The 22801-nt window shown below is 40.5% G+C and overlaps 1 protein-coding gene and 1 long non-coding RNA gene across 2 annotated transcripts; both read right to left on the bottom strand.

Moving 5' to 3' along the window:
- Window positions 1-2729: 2729 nt before the first annotated feature.
- LOC109146693 (uncharacterized protein K02A2.6-like) lies at window positions 2730-4179 on the bottom strand. The gene is made up of 3 exons (XM_019294343.1): window positions 3894-4179; window positions 3483-3799; window positions 2730-3389 (listed from the first exon to the last, which is right to left on the bottom strand). Exons 1-3 carry the CDS (start codon window positions 4177-4179, stop codon window positions 2730-2732), a joined length of 1263 nt encoding a protein of 420 aa, XP_019149888.1.
- Window positions 4180-10442: 6263 nt separating this feature from the next.
- LOC109146630 lies at window positions 10443-15567 on the bottom strand. The gene is made up of 3 exons (XR_002048473.1): window positions 15555-15567; window positions 13086-13178; window positions 10443-10455 (listed from the first exon to the last, which is right to left on the bottom strand). It is a non-coding gene; the product is annotated as an uncharacterized LOC109146630 (long non-coding RNA).
- Window positions 15568-22801: the final 7234 nt, after the last annotated feature.

The following is a 22801-nucleotide window of genomic DNA, read 5'->3' as shown; positions in this document are numbered from 1 at the left end:
CGTTTGTTGCTGACTAGCCTACACCTAAGCCCCAAATGAAAAAGAAGAAAAAACGCAAGGCCTCCTATTCTGTTCTTGATAAGTCCCTTGTCTTGTCCATACAGCCTCAATTAGGGGGATTGGGGTGATATTAGAGGTCTCCTTAGTCCTGACGTTCTGACTCTCCCTCCTGACCCTCGGGGTAATATCATCGACCCACCCCTGGATAAGTATTTTGGGGTCCATCTTCTGTCGCTACAGGTTGGGCTGCGGTTCCCCCTTCATAGGTTTGTGATAGATTTTATGAACCACTACGAGATAGCCCCCGGTCAGCTTGTTCCCAATGGTCACCAGGTAATTGCGGGCTTTCTTGCTATATGTAAGGACAAAGGGATAGAACCCACGCTAGATCTTTTCCAGGCTCTTTTCATAGTTGGTAGGGCTTCTCAGGAGGGTAAGGGATTTGTCATGGTTTCGAGCAGGCCGTATTTCAAACTCTTTGAGGACCGTCCTACTTATAACAAGGATTGGAAACCCAAATATGTCTTTGTCACCCTTGTGGGTCATCCGCCTCCCTTTCGTGTCACGTGGGGATCCCATTTACGTTGCCCTCCTACTCCTGACATGAGTCCCTCCCTACGCCGAGATGTAGATGATTTACTAGGGGATGGTCCTTTATCGATCGTTGATTATACTACCGAGTGGAAGCTCGCGGGTTTGGGCTTCGTGAGGGCTCATCCGGCTGTTCTTTACCCACGGGTACTCTTCTGTTACTACTTAGTCTTTATTCATCAACTACTAACTCTAACTTGTCTTCTTTTTATTTCAGGTACCATGTCTTCATCTTCGAGGACGGCTCGATACATGTCGCGATAGGATCCCCCCCCCCCCAAAGAAGAGCAAGGTAGAGAAGGGTAAAGCCGAGGCCATGGAGGTGATGCCGCCTCCGCCGGCACGCACGCCGACTCCATCCAAGGACGTTGAGCGTACGCCTACCTCAACAAAGGTCGCCCAGAGGGTGCGTGTGCCTACTCCAACCAAGGTTGCCGAGGGGGTGCGTGTGCCTACTCCAACCAAGGTTTCCGAGGGGGTGACGCAACCTCCGCCGACTCGTACGCCCACGACCGTTACTTTTTCCCCTCAACCCCCCGAGGTGCAAGGGGATACTTCTATTGAGTCCGGCTCGCGCGTTCGGACTAACTTGATTCGACTGGGAATGGACGTGCCACCCGGAGCGTCGTTAATAAATAAGAGTCTTGATGTGGTTGAGTATGCTGCTCGTATCGCCCCTCCTGCGGACCTGGAACACCTTGTCGCCATGGATGTCAACATGCTGCAAGAGCGTTATCTTAGACATATTTTTGAGGTCAGTTTTCTCATACTTATGTTTTTTCTCTGCCCTGGCCTGTCTTTCTCCGTTTGTTACTTTCAGGCCCTGCTAGAGGGACAGATCATTCATGCCCAACGGCGGCGGGTGACGGACGCGCTCATCGAGGATGTTAAAATTAGGGACGTGGACAACAAGAGCCTGAAGAACCTGCTATCGATCCGGGAAGGGGCTTTGAGCAAGATGGAAGGCGAGCTTGGGGCACTAAGGAAGGAGCACCAAGCGCTGTCGGCCCGGGCGGAGGCTATGAGTAAGATGGAGGGCGAGCTTGAGGCCCTAAGGAAAGAGTACGGAGCGGTTAAACTTGCCCTCGTGAAGGAGCGGGAGGACCACGAGAGGACCCGTGCTGGCCATGCTAACGCCCTCGGTCGGGCTGTGGAGGTCTACAAGAGTTCAGCCGAGTTTAGGGAGGACGCGATGCACTATATGTGCACTCCTGAGGCTATCCGGGAATTCCTCAAAATTGGGGCTGATCAAGAGGCTGAGGCGCAGGTGGCTTTCAACATTGGGCGGTACACGAAGCAACAGGAGATCTTTTCAGTGCTGAGGGAAAAGGTTCCAAATTTTGACCCCGTGTCCCTTGGCTTGCCTGTAATAGAGAAGAATCCGGATCATGATGCTGAGAATGAATCCACTGTTGATGTTACGGACGCTCGTGAGGATTCTTTGGTGGACGAGTTTCGCGGCATCGACACTAGCAACGTCCCCAATGTTCCACTTGATCAGATTATGATTGAGGAGCTCTCGGACCATGAGTAGTTCGTAGTCTTGAGATTTTCCCTTGCTTTCTAGCTATGTCTTTGAACAGTTTGCTTTCTGTGTCTGAATAACTTGCTACTATTTTTAGAATATTCGAAATAAACTAGTTACTTCGGAATAAACATGTTGTTATAATTTTTCTTCTCTTTTTTTTTTTTTTTTTTTTTTTTGCTTGCCGAGACGGACTCGGTTGGTCGAGGCGTGCCTCGGCCAAATTGTGACCGAGGCGTGCACCTTGGCCAGCCCTTGGCCGAGGGCGTGCGCCTCGGCCAACCCGTGGCCGAGGCGTGTGTCTCGGCCAACCTTTGGCCGAGGCATGCCTCGGCCATCCGAGCTTCTTTATTATTATTATTATTATTATTATTATTATTATTATTATTATTATTATTATTATTATTATTATTATTATTATTTACAACACGGGCCTTTCATGAGAACGAGATATTATTTCAGAAAATTTCGTAAAAGATGATAACGCATTTGTTTTAGTAAATAACATGGACAGACCATGAAAGTAAGATATTATTTCCACGAATTTTAGCGTGTAGAGCGGACGGACCGCGATTGCCAAGTACTATTTCCAATGATTGCTACTACTGGATTTTTAAGGAAAGTACTTGATCAAATGTTCCGAGTTCCATACCCGATCGATCATTCTTCCCCCTGTAGTTTTTAACTTGTATGTTCCTGGGCGAACGACTTCCTCCACGGCGTAAGGCCCCTCCCATTTCTTTGCGAATTTTTCCCCTTCAAGGGGTTGGCTGGCTTCCCTTCTTCGCAACACAAGGTCGCCGACCTGGAAGTACCGGGGTCGGACTTTTGCGTCATGGTAGGACTTTAGCTGACGACCGTAGTTCTCCATCTTGCAGAATGCCGCTTCTCTTTTTTCATCCAAGAAGTTCAGATCCACCCTTTGGTGGAGTTCATTTTGTTCTGACTCGAACTCCTCCACCCTTCTACTAGGTATGATTACTTCCACCGGGGCCCGAGCTTCAAATCCATAGGCGAGTGTGAACGGGGTTTCCCCGGTGGCCCTTCTTGGTGTCGTGCGATAGGCCAAGAGGATGTCGTCGAGTTCTTCCACCCAGGCTCTGCCAGCTTCTAGCTTTTTCTTGAGGCCGTCGAGGATGGTTCTATTCGCATTCTCCACTTGCCCATTCGCCTGAGGATAAGATACCGCCACCCGGCTATGTTTAACGCCCCATCCTGCTAAGAATTCTGAAAATTCTCGTGCCTCGAACTGACGGCCATTGTCTGTGATTACCTAGAGAGGGATACCGAAACGATACAAGATGTTTTTCTCGACAAACCTTTTGCACCTTGCTGCGGTGATGCTCGCCAGGGGCTCGGCCTCTACCCATTTCGTGAAATAGTCGACGGCCACAATGATGTACTTCCTGTTTCCAGTCCCCGTGGGAAGGGCCCCTACCAGGTCAATTCCCCATCTCGAAAAAGGAATCGCGGTGCTTACCGGGGTGTAGTTCGTCGCAGGTCGACCCGGCAGTGCTTGGAATTCTTGGCACTTGGGACATCGCTTTGTATACTCGGCGCAGTCCCTCAGCATTTTGGGCCAAAAATACCCTTGTAACATGATGCGGCGTGCGATGGTGTACGCCCCTTGGTGCGCGGAGCATACCCCATCATGGACCTCTTTTATCACCAACTTTGCTTCATCTGGATATTGACACCTCAGTAACGTGCCATTGTAGGAGCGTTTGTACAGTTTATCGCCCGAGACAACGTAGCTGGGTGCCCGTAACTTCGTTACCTTTGCGGTCTGCCTCGTCTAGCGGTAGGGTGCCATCTGCCTTGTATCGTTTGATATGATCAATCCAACATGGCTCCCTAGTCTGCACAGGGAAGACCCACGAAACGTCGATACTTGAAGTCTCGAGGTCTTCCAGTCGAGCGATCTTCCTAATGTGGTTGGGGACTCCGGTACTTAGCTTTGAGAGCATGTCGGCGTCGGCGTTCTGCTCTCTCGGTACCTGGTGTATCTCGTATCCCTCAAACTCGCGCAGGGTTCTCAACACCGCGTCTCTGTATTTCTGCATGCTTCCTTCGTTGGCTTCTTACTCCCCAGACACCTGGCTGACTACCAGCTTGGAATCGCATCGAATTCGGACCTTCTCAGCTCGTAGTCCCGCCGCCAATCGCAGTCCATTGAGAAGGGCCTCGTACTCGGCCTCATTGTTAGATAATTTGAAGTGGAATCGGATGGCATAGTAGGCGCGGAACCCCTCCGGAGTGACGAGTACTACGCCACCGCCGCAACCTTTGCTGTTCGAAGAGCCGTCTGTGGACAAGGTCCACCACCCTCCATCTTCAGTTTCTACCTGGTCCGTCACTTCCCGAGCTGTGCACTCCACTATAAAGTCTGCAAGAGCTTGACCTTTGATGGCGGGCCTTGGTTGAAATCTATGTCAAACTGACTGAGGTGCATGGCCCACCATGCCATCCTGGCGGAGCTGTTAGTATTCCGGAGGAAGCTCCCCAACGGCTGGTGTGAGAGTACGTGGATGGGGTGAGCTTGGAAGTAGTGAGCCAACCTTTTTGATGAAGTGACTATGGCAAATACTGTCTTCTCCAACACGCTGTATCGGAGCTCTGCGTCGTGTAGGGCGTTGCTTACATAGTAGATGGGACGCTGAGTCCCTCCTTCTTCTTTGACCAACACGGAGCTGATCGCACCCTGTGACACGCCCAAGTACAAAATTAGGGCTTCACCTGCCTCTGGCTTTGCAAGCAGGGGCGGGGACAACAAGTATTTTTTCAACTCCTCGAAGGCCTTTTGACAGTCTGGCGTCCACTCGAACCCTTTGCTCTTTTTCAAGATTTGGAAGAAGGGGAGGGAACGTTCAGCCGATTTAGATAGAAAATGGCCTAAGGCCGCCAGACGCCCGTTGAGTCTCTGGACTTCCTTTATGGACCGCGGAGGCTCCCTGTCAAGGATAGTCCTTAATTTTTCTAGATTTGGCTCAATGCCGTTCCTAGTGACCATGAAGCCCAAAAATTTGCCCCCATCAACGGCGAAGGTGCATTTTTTTGGGTTCAAGCGCAAATTAAATTTCTTCATAATGAAAAATACCTCGCTGAGATCCTCGGCATGGGAGGTGGCCTTGCAACTTTTGACGATTATGTCGTCCACGTATGCTTCCATGTTTTCTCCCAGTACTGTCTTGAACAGCTTTGCCACCATGCGAGTGTATGTGGCCCCGACATTCTTCAATCCGAACGGCATGACCAAGTAGCAGAATATCCCCTCGGGAGTGGTGAAGGCAGTCTTCTCGGCGTCCTCCTCATGCATGGATATTTGATGGTACCCACGGAAGGCGTCCATGAAGCTCATGAGTTCACACCCTGCCGTCTCATCCACCAATTGATCTATATTGGGTAGTGGAAAACGGTCCATAGGGCATGCCCTATTGAGGTCCGTGTAGTCTACGCACATCCTCCACGTTGATCCTTTGGGAGCCAAGACTACGTTGCTCAGCCACTGTGGGTAGTAAATCTCCTTGATGTGCCCTACGTTGAGTAATGCGGTCACCTCCTTTTTCACGAACTCTCTTCGTTCTGCCGACATATACCTTTTTCGCTGATGCACTGGTTTTCCGTTGGGGTCGACTGCGAGCTTGTGGGTTATGATCCTTCGATCTATGCCCGGCATGTCCTCTGGCCCCCATGCGAACACCGTGTGAGAACGGCGGATTACATCCACTATCTGGACTCTTAGCTCTGGGCTTAAGCCTGTGCCGATCTTCACCACTCGGTCTGGTCTGGAGGGATCCAGAACTATATCTTCCGTCTCTGACACGGGCTCGGCGCGGGGCCAGGCCTCTTCTTCTTTGAAAATTTTCTCGGTGATGATTGGGGCAGGGGACGCCATCATGTGCCGAGCGTTCTTGTCCACCCTGGATGGAACGGCCCAAGATTGGTTCAACACCATCCCGGACGGGTCGATCCAAAATTTTGGAGAGTTGTCCAAAAGCTTCCTGACATACTTCTCTGGTAGCATACCGCGTAAGAAACCGTTCTCTCACCTCTGTGTAGTAAAGCAAGATAGAGGCGAGAGCCTCAAAGACTTCCTGATCAAGTGGCAAAAGGAAGTCAATAATGTCTACGACTTCGACTCCAAGGCGGCGATCCCGATATTAATCCACGCCTTGAGATCGGGGTATTTTCACAAGCAGCTGAACGCCCACCACCCCCGTTCTTACGAAGATTTGATGAGGACGGCTAGCCGCTATGCCGAAGCAGAGGACGTCGGCAGGAAAACGAAAGATGAGGAAGACGGCAGGAAAAACGGGAAACCTGGGAAAGCTGGTCCGTCCAGCCAGGCACCACGTTCGAACCACCCGGCCGTAGGGAAGGGTCGGGACCATGAACGGCCTCTCCTGGTTCCCCTGCGTAACCTAACTCCTCTTACCTATCCCGTCAGCATCATCCTAAAACAGGCTGAGGAGATGGGAATAGTCGAGTTCCCACCAGAGTGCATGAAGGTCTCCCCAAAAGGAGACCAAGCAAAGTACTGGGTGGAGGAACTCGACGGCATCCTCTGGGCCTATCGCACGACACCAAGAAGGGCCACCGGGAAAACCCCATTCGCACTCGCCTATGGATTCGAAGCTCGGGCCCCGGTGGAAGTAATCATACCTAGTAGAAGGGTGGAGGAGTTCGAGTCAGAACAAAATGAACTCCACCAAAGGGTGGATCTGAACTTCTTGGATGAAAAAAGAGAAGCGGCATTCTGCAAGATGGAGAACTACGGTCGTCAGCTAAAGTCCTACCATGACGCAAAAGTCCGACCCCGGTACTTCCAGGTCGGCGACCTTGTGTTGCGAAGAAGGGAAGCCAGCCAACCCCTTGAATGGGGAAAATTCGCAAAGAAGTGGGAGGGGCCTTACGCCATGGAGGAATTCGTTCGCCCAGGAACATACAAGTTAAAAACTACAGGGGGAAGAATGATCGATCGGGTATGGAACTCGGAACATTTGATCAAGTACTTTCCTTAAAAATCCAGTAGTAGCAATCATTGGAAATAGTACTTGGCAATCGCGGTCCGTCCGCTCTACACGCTAAAATTCTTGAAAATAATATATTACTTTCATGGTCCGTCCATGTTATTTACTAAAACAAATGCGTTATTATCTTTTACGAAATTTTCTGAAATAATATCTCGTTCTCATGAAAGGCCCGTGTTGTAAAATAATAATAATAATAATAATAATAATAATAATAATAATAAAGAATGCCTCGGCCAAAGGTTGGCCGAGATGCACGCCTCGGTCACAATTTGGCCGAGGCACGCCTCGACCAACCGAGTCCGTCTCGGCAAGCAAAAAAAAAAAAAAAAAAAAAAAAAGAGAAGAAAAATTATAACAACATGTTTATTCCGAAGTAACTAGTTTATTTCGAATATTCTAAAAATAGTAGCAAGTTATTCAGACACAGAAAGCAAACTGTTCAAAGACATAGCTAGAAAGCAAGGGAAAATCTCAAGACTACGAACTACTTATGGTCCGAGAGCTCCTCAATCATAATCTGATCAAGTGGAACATTGGGGACGTTGCTAGTGTCGATGCCGCGAAACTCGTCCACCAAAGAATCCTCACGAGCGTCCGTAACATCAACAATGGATTCATTCTCAGCATCAGGATCCAGATTCTTCTCTTTTACAGGCAAGCCAAGGGACACGGGGTCAAAATTTGGAACCTTCTCCCTCAGCACTGAAAAGATCTCCTGTTGCTTCGTGTACTGCCCAATGTTAAAAGCCACCTGCGCCTCAGCCTCTTGATCAGCCCCAATTTTGAGGAATTCCCGGATAGCCTCAGGAGTGCACATATAGTGCATCGCGTCCTCCCTAAACTCGGCTGAACTCTTGTAGACCTCCACAGCCCGACCGAGGGCGTCAGCATGGCCAGCACGGGTCCTCTCGTGGTCCTCCAGCTCCTTCACGAGGGCAAGTTTAACCGCTCCGTACTCTTTCCTTAGGGCCTCAAGCTTGCCCTCCATCTTACTCATAGCCTCCGCCCGGGCCGACAGCGCTTGGTGCTCCTTCCTTAGTGCCCCAAGCTCGCCTTCCATCTTGCTCAAAGCCCCTTCCCGGATCGATAGCAGGTTTTTCAGGCTCTTGTTGTCCACGCCCCTAATTTTAACATCCTCGATGAGCGCGTCCGTCACCCGCCGCCGTTGGGCATGAATGATCTGTCCCTCTAGCAGGGCCTGAAAGTAACAAACGGAGTAAGACAGGCCAGGGCAGAGAAAAAACATAAGTATGAGAAAACTGACCTCAAAAATATGTCTAAGATAACGCTCTTGCAGCATGTTGACATCCATGGCGACAAGGTGTTCCAGGTCCGCAGGAGGGGCGATACGAGCAGCATACTCAACCACATCAAGACTCTTATTTATTAACGACGCTCCGGGTGGCACGTCCATTCCCAGTCGAATCAAGTTAGTCCGAACGCGCGAGCCAGACTCAGTAAAAGTATCCCCTTGCACCTCGGGGGGTTGAGGGGAAAAAGTAACGGCCGTGGGCGTACGAGTCGGCAGAGGCTGCGTCACCCCCTCGGAAACCTTGGTTGGAGTAGGCACACGCACCCCCTCGACAACCTTGGTTGGAGTAGGCACACACACCCTCTGGGCGACCTTTGTTGAGGTAGGCGTACGCTCAACGTCCTTGGATGGAGTCGGCGTGCGTGCCGGCGGAGGCGGCATCACCTCCATGGCCTCGGGTTTACCCTTCTCTACCTTGCTCTTCTTTGGGGGGGGGGGGGGGGGGATCTTGTCGCGACATGTATCGAGCCGTCCTCGAAGTTGAAGACATGGTACCTGAAATAAAAAGAAGACAAGTTAGAGTTAGTAGTTGATGAATAAAGACTAAGTAGTAACAAAAGAGTACCCGTGGGTGAAAGAACAGCTAGATGAGCCCTCACGAAGCCCAAACCCGCGAGCTTCCACTCGGTAGTATAATCAACGATCGATAAAGGACCATCCCCTAGTAAATCATCTACATCTCGGCGTAGGGAGGGACTCATGTCAGGAGTAGGAGGGCAACGTAAATGGGATCCCCACGTGACACGAAAGGGAGGCGGATGACCCACAAGGGTGACAAAGACATATTTGGGTTTCCAATCCTTGTTATAAGTAGGACGGTCCTCAAAGAGTTTGAAATGCGGCCTGCTCGAAACCATGACAAATCCCTTACCCTCCTGAGAAGCCCTACCAACTATGAAAAGAGCCTGGAAAAGATCTAGCGTGGGTTCTATCCCTTTATCCTTACATATAGCAAGAAAGCCCGCAATTACATGGTGACCATTGGGAACAAGCTGACCGGGGGCTATCTCGTAGAGGTTCATAAAATTTATCACAAACCTATGAAGGGGAAACCGCAGCCCAACCTGTAGCAACAGAAGATGGACCCCAAAATACTTATCCAGGGGTGGGTCAGTGATATTACCCCGAGGGTCAGGAGGGAGAGTCAGAACGTCTGGACTAAGGAGACCTCTAATATCATCCCAATCCCGTCCCCCTAATTGAGGCTGTATGGACAAGACAAGGGACTTATCAAGAACAGAATAGGAGGCCTTGCATTTTTTCTTATTTTTTCATTTGGGGCTTAGGTGTAGGCGAGTCAGCAACAAACGGAAGAGGGGGAAAATTTTCAAAAAGAGGGGAATCATCAAGAAGGTATTCCTCATCAAAATCAAGTTCTCCAACATCAATCAAAGGGGTGACATCCATTATGAAGCAAAAGACACTAACCTCACATCGGTTACAGATAAGCTCGCAAGACTTGGGTACAAAAACTGCCTGTCAGGAAAAGAGCGTGTCAAAAAAAAATAAAATAGAATAAAATAAAATAATGGCTGAGGCAGCGCCTCAGCCAAGGCCGAGGCACACGCCTCGGCCACAAGCCGAAAAAAAAAAAAAAGAGGGCTGAGGCCGCGCCTCAGCCTCTTGGTCGAGGCCGCGCCTTAGCCAAGGCCGAGGCACACGCCTCGGCCTCGTGGTCGAGGCGACGCCTCGGCCAAGTGGCTGAGGCGACGCCTCGGCCACAAGCCGATAAAAAAAAAATATGCAGGACATGTATACTCATATATACATAAATACATTGTAAAATAAATTACAAAATAATAATGATAGCGGAGACTTACAGAGTTGTGGCAGAAAGTTGTTGAAGAAGTGCTCTCAAACTGCTCAGAGAGACAGGGGTTTATATTGGAGATGAGCTTGAGATAAAAAAGTTAAGTGAAGCAGGAAAGGATTGGGAAAGCACTAATCAGGGATTTGGAAGGCAAGTTAGGGATTTGGAAAACAAAACCAAATATCTTAAATCAAGCAGAATTCTACACAGGATCAAATAAAATATCCTAAATAAAGAGGATTCTACACAAGATCAAAATAGATTCAGCTTTACTCCCAAGTCAAACTCAAACACATCCGTTGACTCAGGAGTAGGGGGGACTGGTGACAGGATAATAGGGCTGGCACCCGACCCGGATCACAAATGGGCATTGACTCAGCATCGCATGGGAACCCAACGGGCAGAACTCCAACGGTTAGGAATTCCAACAGGTGCCACCTTACTATCATTGAAGCCCCCATTAATGAGAGAGAATTAAAGGCTAAGCTCCCCATTTATGTCCCATGTTGTTACCGTTAGGACTCTAAGTATAAATGGGGCTCTCCTCAGCCAGCAGAGGACACACTGTATTTTCCATACTGAAACTAAGGCAATACAACTATTGTTACTCTCTTATAACGTTATTATAGTATTATTATCGCCGGTAACATTATTACCCTGCCGAGGCGTGTGCCTCGGCCTTGGCTGAGGCGCGGCCAGCGGCCCCCCCCCCCCCCCCCCCCTTTTTTTTTTTTTTTTTTTTATCGGCTTGTGGCTGAGGCGCGGCCCCGGCCATCTGGTCGAGGCGACCCGAGGCGTCGCCAATATGGAAAATACAGTGTGTCCTCTGCTAGCTGAGGAGAGCCCCATTTATACTTAGAGTCCTAACGGTAACAACATGGGACATAAATGGGGAGCCTAGCCTTTAATTTTCTCTCATTAATGGGGGCTTCAATGATAGTAAGGTGGCACCTGTTGGAATTCCTAACCGTTGGAGTTCTGCCCGTTGGGTTCCCATGCGATGCTGAGTCAATGCCCATTTGTGATCCGGGTCGGGTGCCAGGCATATTATCTTGTCAGTGGTGTTAACGGCGCGGGTTTGGTTAGATTATGAATTTTCTGTTATGAGATTATGAATGTACTAGAAATTCATAATCTCATAACAGAAAATTCATAATCGCATAAAAGAAAAACATTTATTAAATTATGAATTTTCTGTTATGAGATTATGAATTTACTGTAAATTCATAATCTCATAACAGAAAATTCATAATCTCATAACAGAAAATCCATAATCTCATAATATAAAATTCATAATCTCATAAAAGAAATATTTATAAATCCATGCAATTATGAATGTGCAGGCATGGATTTATGAATGTGCAGTTATGAAATTATGAATTTTCTTTTTATGAGATTATGTTGAAGAAGCTTGCGCGAAGAGGAAGTGAAACCGCAAAATGTGAAAATGAAGAAGAAAAGTCGCACGGTTAATTAAAGAAAAAAAATTAACGGTGCACTGTTACCGTTGGGACCGTATTCATCATGAATGATGAACACGGTTGCATGGCATAACGATCGCACAGTAACAACATAGTCCACAAATAATTTTCAATCAATTAAAGCCCATGAAGATTTTGTATGAAATCCATACATTTGCCTGTAATCCATACTTTTGGTTGAATGTAATTTGGTTGTAATTGAATTGTAATTCAATGAAGGCCCTAATTACAATGTTTGGTTGGAGAGAATTGCAAGTAATTCAATAAAATCCTTCAATTCTCATCTCCAATAAGTATATTCATCCATACCAAACAATGTAATTTGAATTCCTACATTATTCCAACCTTATTCTTTTCCCAAATTGCAATTCCTTTCCTTCCTAATTCCTTCGTCCCATCCAAACACCCCCTTAGATTCTATAAATGAGAAAGTGTAGGGCTAATTGAATTTTGTTTTCTATTGGGCTATAATGTTTTTTAGGAATAAGGGTCAAATAGGCCATCGAACTACACACCAAAATATAAATAGGCCATTGAACTCAAAAATATGCAATTGGGTCCCCAAACTAACTAATTTCATGCAATTAATTCAATTGGCATGTTTTTCAGGTTTATACCAGGTCACCAAAAATTTAAAATATTTTTTTTAAATAATTGTTTAAAATTAGAAGAAAAAAAAATGTCGCTGCCGGAGAGCAGTTATCGGCGACCTATCTTCATGGCGAGCAAGCAAATCGGCAGCAATGAGGGTTTTCTCCAGCGAGCTGTGGCTTCAGCAGCTGAGCAGCAACGACCGTCAGCCTCTCCTCTCTTTTTCTCGGCAGTGCAGACCATCAGCGCTTCCAAAATGTTATAGAACCTAAATCTAAGTCTAATCTAACCCTAAAATATGGAAGGAATGAGTAGAAAATGTCTAGGGTTCAAACATTGTCCAAAACCGAGTTGAAAATGCTGATCGAAACGGACTTAAATAGGGGTAGAGCACGGGTGGAACGGCCATAGGCACGACCATGCCACTGGCCGTGTCTTAAAACTGCAATTCTGGGCAGGTTTCTGGAAATTGCACACGGCCTTAGGCTAGCCGTGTACTTGACTGTGTCGTTTGACCTTCAAAACTTCAGATTTTGGACCTATGGTCTTCAGTCTTCACAAAATTTGTATCACTTCGAGTCTTTTTTCCAATGGCGCAAGAATCACTTTATTTGGACATTCCTAGGCCGAAATATGACAAAAATACTGAAAAGTGGTCGAAATGAGCGAAAATTGCAATGCCTTGATTTTTTGCTCCTCTTTTGTTTTGCTTTGCCCAAATGACCAAAATCATTGAAAACACCACTCTTAGGCTCTCTTGGAAGTGTTGCATCCATCTCCATAGCATTCCCTTGGCTCCCATTGACTCCTAATGCATCCAAAACGCTCCATTTGACTCCAATGCCCACCAAAATGCATGAAAATATTCATCTTTGCATCTAAAGCTTTCCAAACCAAACTCCTTGCAAAATAACACAATTTAGTCATAATCTCATGAAATTTGGAATGATCTATAAGAAAAATGGCTTAGTAAAATGAGGAAAAATATAGACAAATAAGCACTTATCAAGAAACGATATTTTAAATCTGTCCAAACTGAGGCAGCAGCTAGGGCATATAAAACTGTGTGAGCAAGGGATGAATGAATTGAATTAAGGAGCCAGGACATCACCATATTATTTACTTGGTTCACGAGCATGATCGGGATGGGTAGAATCTGGCATGGGAAGGGAGCCATCAACAAAACATAATTTATTGCGGCCTTTCAACGCCATAGTGATTGCCTGAGCCCATGGATTGTAGTTTTCAATGCCGGTAAGAATGCTGCCAACGAGAGTGGTGCCTATACCATCAGAAGAATGGAGATAATAGGGACTCTTGGCATCAAAAGGACTAGTGTGTTGTTGTGATTGTTTAGCATAAATTGAGTCATCATGGGTATTAACGGTGATGATGGGATTTGTCTGCTGGTTTGAAGAATCTGTTGGTGAAGGGGTGGTAATTGACGTAAAGTGATATGGCCAAAAGAGAGATTGCACCAGAAAGATAAATTAACAGGGAGAGAAAAATAATTCTACTAATACCATGTAAGGAGATGATGATATAAACTACAAAGCATAGTTGCAAAGAAAGAGTAGGAAAATATATATTGCATATATGAATTGTGTATCAAAGGAGAATACAATGTGTATATATATACAACTATACTAACGGTCAAAAAAATGTGAAAAAGGTAAGAGAACCAATCATCTAGGAATTTACTTAAACATCCTAAGAATATAGAAATAATTATGAATATGATATTCTAGAAGATATGTAATATAAATATAGAAAAAAAAAACCATGTGGAAAAAACATAGTCAAGGAAAAGAATACATAATGTATTTCTAAACATGTGTTATACGAGTTGCCTCATTAAAAACCTTAGGCTAAGAAAAATTCAATGGGAGTACAACCATAAACCTTTAGGGCATAGTCTTCAAGATAACCAATTATAAACCTTTAGCATATAATCTTCAGAATTTTTGGGATTTGTCTATTTAAGTATTTATTTGCACCTTTCTCCTTTTGAACATTACTATACCATACTCACGCCTTGTTAAAAACCTCACTAGAAAAATCCAGTAAAAAAAATTTAGTTGAAGAAAAGAGTACATGATGTATGTGTATTATTGGTTTAGATTAATTGTCTCATTAAAACCCTTAGATTAAGAAAAAAATCCCTTTGGGGGGAAAACTTAACTAAGGGAAAATGAGTATTTGGTTTTCAAGACCCAATCTTCAGGACCGATTCACGTAAGATGATACTCCCCCTGAAGATAATAATCTTCAAATCTCATACGAAAAATATATTTCCAAAAAGTTTAGAAAATTGATTTTGTGAATAAATATATTAGATTGTTACAAGTGAATATTCTATATAATAATTGTGTGACTCTTCTGGAGGTCACATGGATTGAACCATGACACTATATATGTGTGTTTTGTAAAAATAGTCAATACTCAAATAGCCTATCAATATCATATATTAGCTATCTTAGTAACCTATCAAAAATCATATCTTGATTTCTTGTATAAATGTCAAAATATTTGGTAACTCACATGAAATAATGGACTTCCAGTCCCAAAATATCCGCATTATTCTCTTCGAGTCTAAATGGTTGATTATCTATTTCAGGAGATTGAACAACCATTGATGTGAGAAGTAAATGATGCTTATCCATATAACACATCTCCAAGACGTCTTTCAACGTAAGCTAACTTGTTTAAATACTTGATTTTCCCAAAGTCTTTCATTTCAAAACATACACCACCTTTAGACCTAAGTTAATATCATCAAGTTATTTATGTGTTTCAATAATATTTATACCACCAAAATATACTAAGATAATAAATAAATAACTTCATTAGCAACTCTAATGAACACATAATGACACATATTCATATTTACACATTCCTACTTCAAGAGGAAATTATTTAGTCAATTGTTTACTATTTCAAGTCAAATAAAGCCTTTTTAATTCAACAATATACATGTTGCTCTCTCATTTTGAGAACTTTAAATTTATTACTGGTTTTTTCAAATAAATATTAGCTGCATATCTAAATTTGTTATTTATTGCCAATGATATTATGTAGCGAAACATAATGTCATCTATTGTGGGAGAATGTATATATTTGATTAAAATCAATTTTGGGTCTCTGCATGAACCCTTTGGCTACAAACTCGCTTTATATCATATCACCTCGTTATTTTTATTCTCTTTCATACAAACACTCATTTGTAACATGCAGGGTTAACATTCAGTGGTGTATATATTATAAAGAGAATATGTTTATTTTAGCGAGTTGAGCTATACCTTAATTGCTCCGTTATGTATTGAATAGCCAGGGCACTTCTAGTGCCTAGCACCGGATCCAGATTATCAACGAAAGCAATTTGTCAATACAATTGTGTTGTCGACAACTATAATATTTGTATTATAAATTTCTCCATATTCATAAAGTTCATGGCAATCAACCACATTGTTATCATTTCCCAAAAAATAATTTGATCTACTAATTCCGCATCCCGGCATTATGTTTATTTGGTGCACCTATAAATTTAATTAGATTTTCCTGCCTTTTGGACAAATGTCTTGACGAGTGCTCATTTTTCTCTCTCTCGTGATAGGTGAATTGTGTTAGGATGAATCCCGGATTATGTCGTTCTCATGGGATGCCCGCTCGGAGTTACCCCTAAGTTGCTAATTTTGGAAAGTAACGACATCGATAATGTTTGGAAGCATGTCACGCGCACACAATAGAATAATGTCGTAGTGAACTAATGAAATGAATGCTAACAAGTAATGAACAAATGAAAGAAAAGTAGGGTTGAATTGCTTAGTGTGGATGAAGATTCTTAGAGGATCATTTGACATATGGAAAGAGGATACCATTGCTAATTAAGTCTAGGGAGTAGCTTACGTCCTTTCGTAACTTAGAATACTAGGACTGTCTAGATTTCACCTAAACTTTTCCTCGAATACCTTGCCTTCAACTCCTTCCCAACCAAGCCCCGTAGGGTTCCTTGAGTTGGGAAATGTTAAGGATGAGAGCTTGAATTGACCTAGCATAGGAGATGTACAAGATCTATATCTTCAAGGTAAAAAAAAAAAAAAAAAAAAAAAAAACCTCCCCCCTATCTTATTTATTACCTTCTTATCTTTTTGTTTCTAATTTAAATTTATATTTTTAATATTTCAATCATTTTATTACTAGAGTAAACAGTCTATCCTACTATATCTATTTTAGCTAAATGATGGTGTTGAAATTTCTGGAATCAGGGTTGCATTCTTTCATAATAATGAAAATATTGAACTGAAAGAAATGTTGGTTCGTGGTAGAATAAATAAATGACCCAAGGCGTTGTGTAAGGCTAGAAATTCTGTACCGCATTGTTTCATAATAATGATAGGAAGGAACCGTAAGGTGATTGAAAGTGATGCCAAGAATGTTGCGGGTCGATTAACCAAAGGGAGAGCATAATGGGCATTAATATCTTGGTGAAGTGTGGTTAATCATATATATAGAGCAAAATAAAATAGCTAATGCGATTATACTAAGATTTTTCTCTCAAGTGAGATCGGAGATAGTTTGTCTTATCGGTACGAATTCGTGCTGCTTTGAGTAGATAAGATGTCATTCTTTCTTCTTATTTTGAAGAAAGACATGGAAATCATAAATCAAAACGACAGTATACATGAGTTGGCAAACAAGATTCATGAATCAACATCTCAAAAGACCACAACACAGTTTGATGTCTACAAGTTCAACACCACTATCTTTTTTCTGGTAAGCCAACCACAATAATCACACTATAACTTCTCAGTCTATATATCAGCATATCTTCAACAGTGGGAAGAAGCAATAGAAACAGGTGGCTGACCGACACAACCCAAGTCTATTCGTTTCTAGCCATCTTGCCCATGTAGGTAAAACAAGCCAAGAATGAATTGCCAGAGCAATGCGCCAGAGAAGTCGTCTCTCGTGTAAGAAGGGATGGATTGTCCTAAAATCAAGAAATTATTATTTTGTTAATTAAGGAATAAGCTAATAATGATCTTACTAATAATTATTATTCTAATTATGCTAATAATTATTCATATTATTATTCATTTATTAGGTTGTTTTTATATATAGTAATTAAGTCAATAATTAGACAAATTACTATACATATATTATTCATTAGTAATATTATTGTTCAATTGTTCAAGTATAATAAAAACCATAATTTTAATTGGTAATATAATAAAAACCATAATTGTGACCCACCGTCTTAATAGGTAATATAATAAATACCATCAAAGTGAGTGGGTTCCTTGTGGGCGCAGTGAGCAAAGATCTAGCCTATGTAGTTCATGTTCAGTTGAGTTACCATGATTTACATCCTCCCAAATGCTCGGGTCGGAGTGTGGGGGCGGGGTTCAACCTTTTGGAAGAATATAATAAATACCATAATCATAACCACTTTTAATTTAATTGGTAATATATATAATTCTAAACACAAAATCACATATACAGAAAGTTAAAGAATTAATATTGAAATGTGACTCGCCGTCTTCTGTGACAATCCAGTTTAGCAGAAAAATTAAAAATAAAATAATATAAAAAAGATTCACACAATTAATTTTTTTAATGCTACTGACTCTATTAAATTGTAATTAATTAATAATTAATAATTTTTTTAAAAAAAATAAAAAGATCCATACAATTAATAGTATTACTATTTTCTCACCTTTTACAATTAATAATATATATATATATATATATATATATATATATATATATATATATATATATATATATATATATATATATATATATATATATATACAAAATTGAACGAAAAAAGAAATGAATATATTCATATTTCACCGAAAATATAATCGGCAATTATACTATTATAATTATATTAAATATTAATTATTATTTATGAAGGAAAAGGAAAATGAATATATTAATATTTCACTAGAAATATAATCAACAATTATATTTTTAAAATTATAGTACTTATTAATTATATAGAAATGAATATTAATTTTTTTATGAATCAAAAAGGAAATAAATATTACACACAAAAATCTGTATTAATATTTTGTTACTAATTGGCACAAAAACTAGACCAAACGAAAAAGAAAATTAATATTAAAAATTGAATCGAATTAAAATAATTATAATATGTGCTTAATAAGTAAATAACTAATTGGCTAGACCGAAAGTTAGGTAAAGAAAAAATGAAATGATTATTAAACACGTACCAGATTGTTTTTATGATTAAAAATGAATATTACAAACGTACAATATTGTTTTTATGACTAGAAATGAATATTAATTCTTTTTGTGAAGAAATAGGAATGAAAATAAATATTAATTCTTTTTATGAAGAAAAAGGGAAAGGAATATATTCATATTTTACTGGAAATATAATCGGCAATTATATTTTCATAATTATATTACTTTTTAATTATATGAAAATGAATATTAATTGCTTTTATGAACGAAAAAGGAAATGAATTTTACACACGAAAATCTATTATTAATATTTTGTTACTAATTGGCACGGGAATCATGCCACATGAAAAAAGGGATTTAATATTAAAAATTCATTGAAAATATAACACAGCTTTCCTACGAAAAAATTAGTAACCGCCAAATGAAAAATTATGAAGGACCTCTCAAAGTGAGGGGGGCTCCTTGTGCGCAGTAAGCAAATGTCTAGCTTCTGTGGTTCATGTTCAGTTGGGTTACCATGATTTTCATCTTTCCAAATACTCTGTCGGGTCGGGGTGTTGGGGGCCCTTAGGGTTGGTTCAACCTTTTGGAAGAATGAAAAGTTATGAAGGGTTAGGGTTACGCCGGGGTTCAACCTTTTCGAAGAATGAAAAATTATGAAGGAAAATGAACATTAACTCTTTCTATGAATGAAAAAGGAAATGAATATATCACTATTTCACTTCAACTATAATCGACAATCGACAATTATATTATTATGATTATTAATTTCTTTTATGAACGAAAAAGGAAATGAATTTTACACACGGAAATCTATTATTAATATTTTGTTACTAATTGACACGGGAATCATGCCACATGAAAAAGGGATTTAATATTAAAAATTCATTGAAAATATAACACAGCTTTCCCTACGAAAAAAATTAGTAACCGCTAAATGAAATGTTATGAAGAAAAAAGAAATGAAAATGAATATATCCATATTTCACTTAAAATATAATCGACAATTATATTATTATAATTATTAATTTCTTTTATGAACAAAAAAGAAATGAATTTTACACACAGAAATCTATTATTAATATTCTATTACTAATTGGCACGATAATCATGTCACATGAAAAAGGGATTTAATATTAAAAATTTATAGAAAATATAACACAGTTTTCCCTACGAAAAATTAGTAACCGCCAAATGAAATATTATGAAAACAAAATATGAAGGAAAAAAAATGAAAATGAATATTAACTCTTTCTATGAATGAAAAAGAAAATGAATATATCTATATTTCACTTAAAAAATCGGTATTTAATCATAGTCAATTGTATGTGATTTTTTGCCGAGTCGCCCATCCTGATGGCCTTAAGGTGTTAGCTCTAGACAATTATGGACAAGATTCTGTTGCTACTACCCATGTCGTCTATAAAGAGGGTTTCAATAATGTGTAATTCCAACCAGTGATATATATATATATATATATATATATATATATATATATATATATATATATATATATATATATATATTTTTTTTTTTTTTTTTTTTTTTTTTTTTTTTTTTGCGGAGATGACAAAATTGGTATATATATCTATACAAAAAATATATCTTCCATACAAATAAATTAGGATAGCAAATGATTTCTATAATTGAGTTGCTAGATAACGAGCAAATTTGCCCAACTAATACAAATCCAAAACACTTATATATAAAATCTCTAAAATTTCAATACCGGATACGTACATCTACACATTGGCTATTAATTGAACAATTATTTGTTCCAATTTAAGCAATGATAACACCAATAAATACAATCGATCCAACTCAATTTTTCAATTGCATTATATAATATTCGATATTATAATTTATATAATTGTATATCGATCTAAATATTCTTAAAATTAAATATTATAACAAATTCATTCCATGCATCACACGGGTGAAAATACTAGTTATTATGAAAAAAGGAATAGAAATCAATATTAATTCTTTTTATGAAGGAAAAAAGAAATGAATATATTCAAAAGTAAATGAAATATTAGGAAAAACGACATGAATATATTAATATTTCATTGGAAATATAACACAACTTTTCCTATGAAAAAATTAGTAACTACCAAATGAAATATTAGAAAAAAACATTATGAAGGAAAAAGGAATGAAAATCAATATTAAATTTTTTTATGACGGAAAAAAAATAAATGAATATATTTAAAAGGAAATGAAATATTAGGGAAAACGAAACGAATATAATAATATTTCACTGGAAGGTTAAAGTACCTGATAGGTCCCTGTACTATATCATTTTGTTCATTTTAGTCCCTGTACCTTAATTTTGTTCAATCCAATTCTTGTACTTTAAAATTTAGAACAATTAAGGACAAAATTTAACACCGTTTATTTTTTCCGTTAAGTTTGCCCACATGGCGTTCGATTTGCCATGTCAGATTTTATCCAAAAATAATATTGTTTTATGCCACACCACAAAAGTTGACATGGCAATACCATATCACAAAATTTGACATGGCAAATCAAACGCCACGTGAGCAAACTTAACGAAAAAAATAAACGGTGTTAAGTTTTGTCCTTAATTGTTCTAAATTTTAAAGTACAGGGATTGAATTGAACAAAATTAAGGTACAAGGACTAAAATGAACAAAACGCTACAGTACAAGGACCTAGCAGGTACTTTGACCAAATATATACATAGCTTTCCCTACGAAAAAATTAGTGAGCTAATTAGACCAATTAATACAAATTCTAAACACTAATATATAAAATTTCTAAAGTTTCAGCACCGGATGTGTACATATACACGTTGGCTATTAATTAGACAATTATTTACTCAAATTTAAGCAATGATAATATCATAAAACATAAACGGTTCAACTCAATTCTTCGATCAATTGCACTGTATAATATTCAATTTTATAATTTACACAATTGTATATCGTTCTAAATATTCTAAAAATATTATAACAAATCTATTTCGTGCATCGCGCGAGTGCAAATACTAGTTTAAACATAATCACGTAATAAGTTAGCGTTTATGAAAAATATGTTGGAGCCGTTGGTAGAAAAATAAATAATAATCAAAATAAAAAGATTATTATTTTTCTGGAAAACAAGGGAAGGAAAGATGGAGAATTTTGGCTCGTGTTTGGGTTGGGTTGTTGCAAGAGTCAAGTGAGCACTCTTTCCTTAAAACCTTATTTGCCACCTCCCAAAGATGCTAGGAGCGTTGTGGCCTAGGCTTCCCAGGATAAAACTTGCTAGTGATTCAATGTTTGAGCACTCAAACAAGAAATCCGGCAAGCAAGACACGGTTATGAACACAATATGGCTAAAGAAAGAGTAACAGCAGCCATTACCATGGGTTTCAATTAAAAAATAAAGATTGGAATTAATTCCGTAACAGTAGAATTGAACACCCAACGGTCACAGACTGTTTTGTTTCGGCCATGATGGCCACAAGGTTGACTGTTTTGTTTCGGTTTCGGCCATGATGGCCACAAGGTTGAACTGAGGTTGAACTTACAGTGGCACCAGCCAAAATTGGACGACATTCGTGCAGGTGCCGGCGCACACAAGCTCGGGCTTGAATTAAGCCTTTTTTCTATGGGCTTGAAATCAAGCCTTTTTTCTATCTCGTGTAGTTGGAATTTGATTTGCACCCCCTCCCCTCCCCCGCGCGAGAGAGCCTCTATGCTATACAATTCTACAAGCTTTAAAAGAGCTCTTGTATATAAGGGAGGAAAATCTTCATTCCAAAGCAATGTGGGACAAAAAACTCACTTTTTCCCTTCATTTTCCAATTCAAATGGGTCTACTTTGAGAATCAATATCTCATTCACCCATTATCTGTTTTGAGCGTACAATATATCGATCTCTTCGTCTCACTACGAAGAATCCGAATCCACTTTAACCCGACTCAAATCTGAAGTGGACCTCACTGATAATTATACCACAAAATAGCCACTTAACATGCCATTTTAAGCTATTTTTTTCAACAAAATAGCATTGACCAAGGATAACGTATTGCTCCTCCCTACGCACTCGTTCAATGCCCTTTGGTCTAAGAGCCGTGAGCCACGGCAAGAAATATCCGCTTGTTCGTTTTGCCTCATTTTTGCTGTTGGTATATAGAATTCAAATAAAGAATTCAAGAGACAACTCCAGTTAAAAGATCCGAATTGAATAAGCCTTTCCATTTTTGTCTTGAGATATAGGCACCTCACATTCTGCCAC

This window comes from Ipomoea nil, unplaced genomic scaffold (assembly GCF_001879475.1).
Source record: "Ipomoea nil cultivar Tokyo-kokei standard unplaced genomic scaffold, Asagao_1.1 scaffold1936, whole genome shotgun sequence".
Taxonomy (NCBI): Eukaryota; Viridiplantae; Streptophyta; class Magnoliopsida; order Solanales; family Convolvulaceae; genus Ipomoea; species Ipomoea nil.
This window is presented reverse-complemented; position numbering and strand designations above follow the sequence as displayed.

Bases quoted from the DNA above. Each gene is read 5' to 3' on its own strand.
- LOC109146693 (XM_019294343.1), bottom strand. From the start codon at position 4,179: ATGCAGAAATACAGAGACGCGGTGTTGAGAACCCTGCGCGAGTTTGAG. The intron at 3,800-3,893 runs GTAACGAAGTTA...GTCAATATCCAG, and splicing joins AGACGAGGCAGACCGCAAAG to ATGAAGCAAAGTTGGTGATA. The intron at 3,390-3,482 runs GTAGAGGCCGAG...ATCCCTCTCTAG, and splicing joins TCGACTATTTCACGAAATGG to GTAATCACAGACAATGGCCG.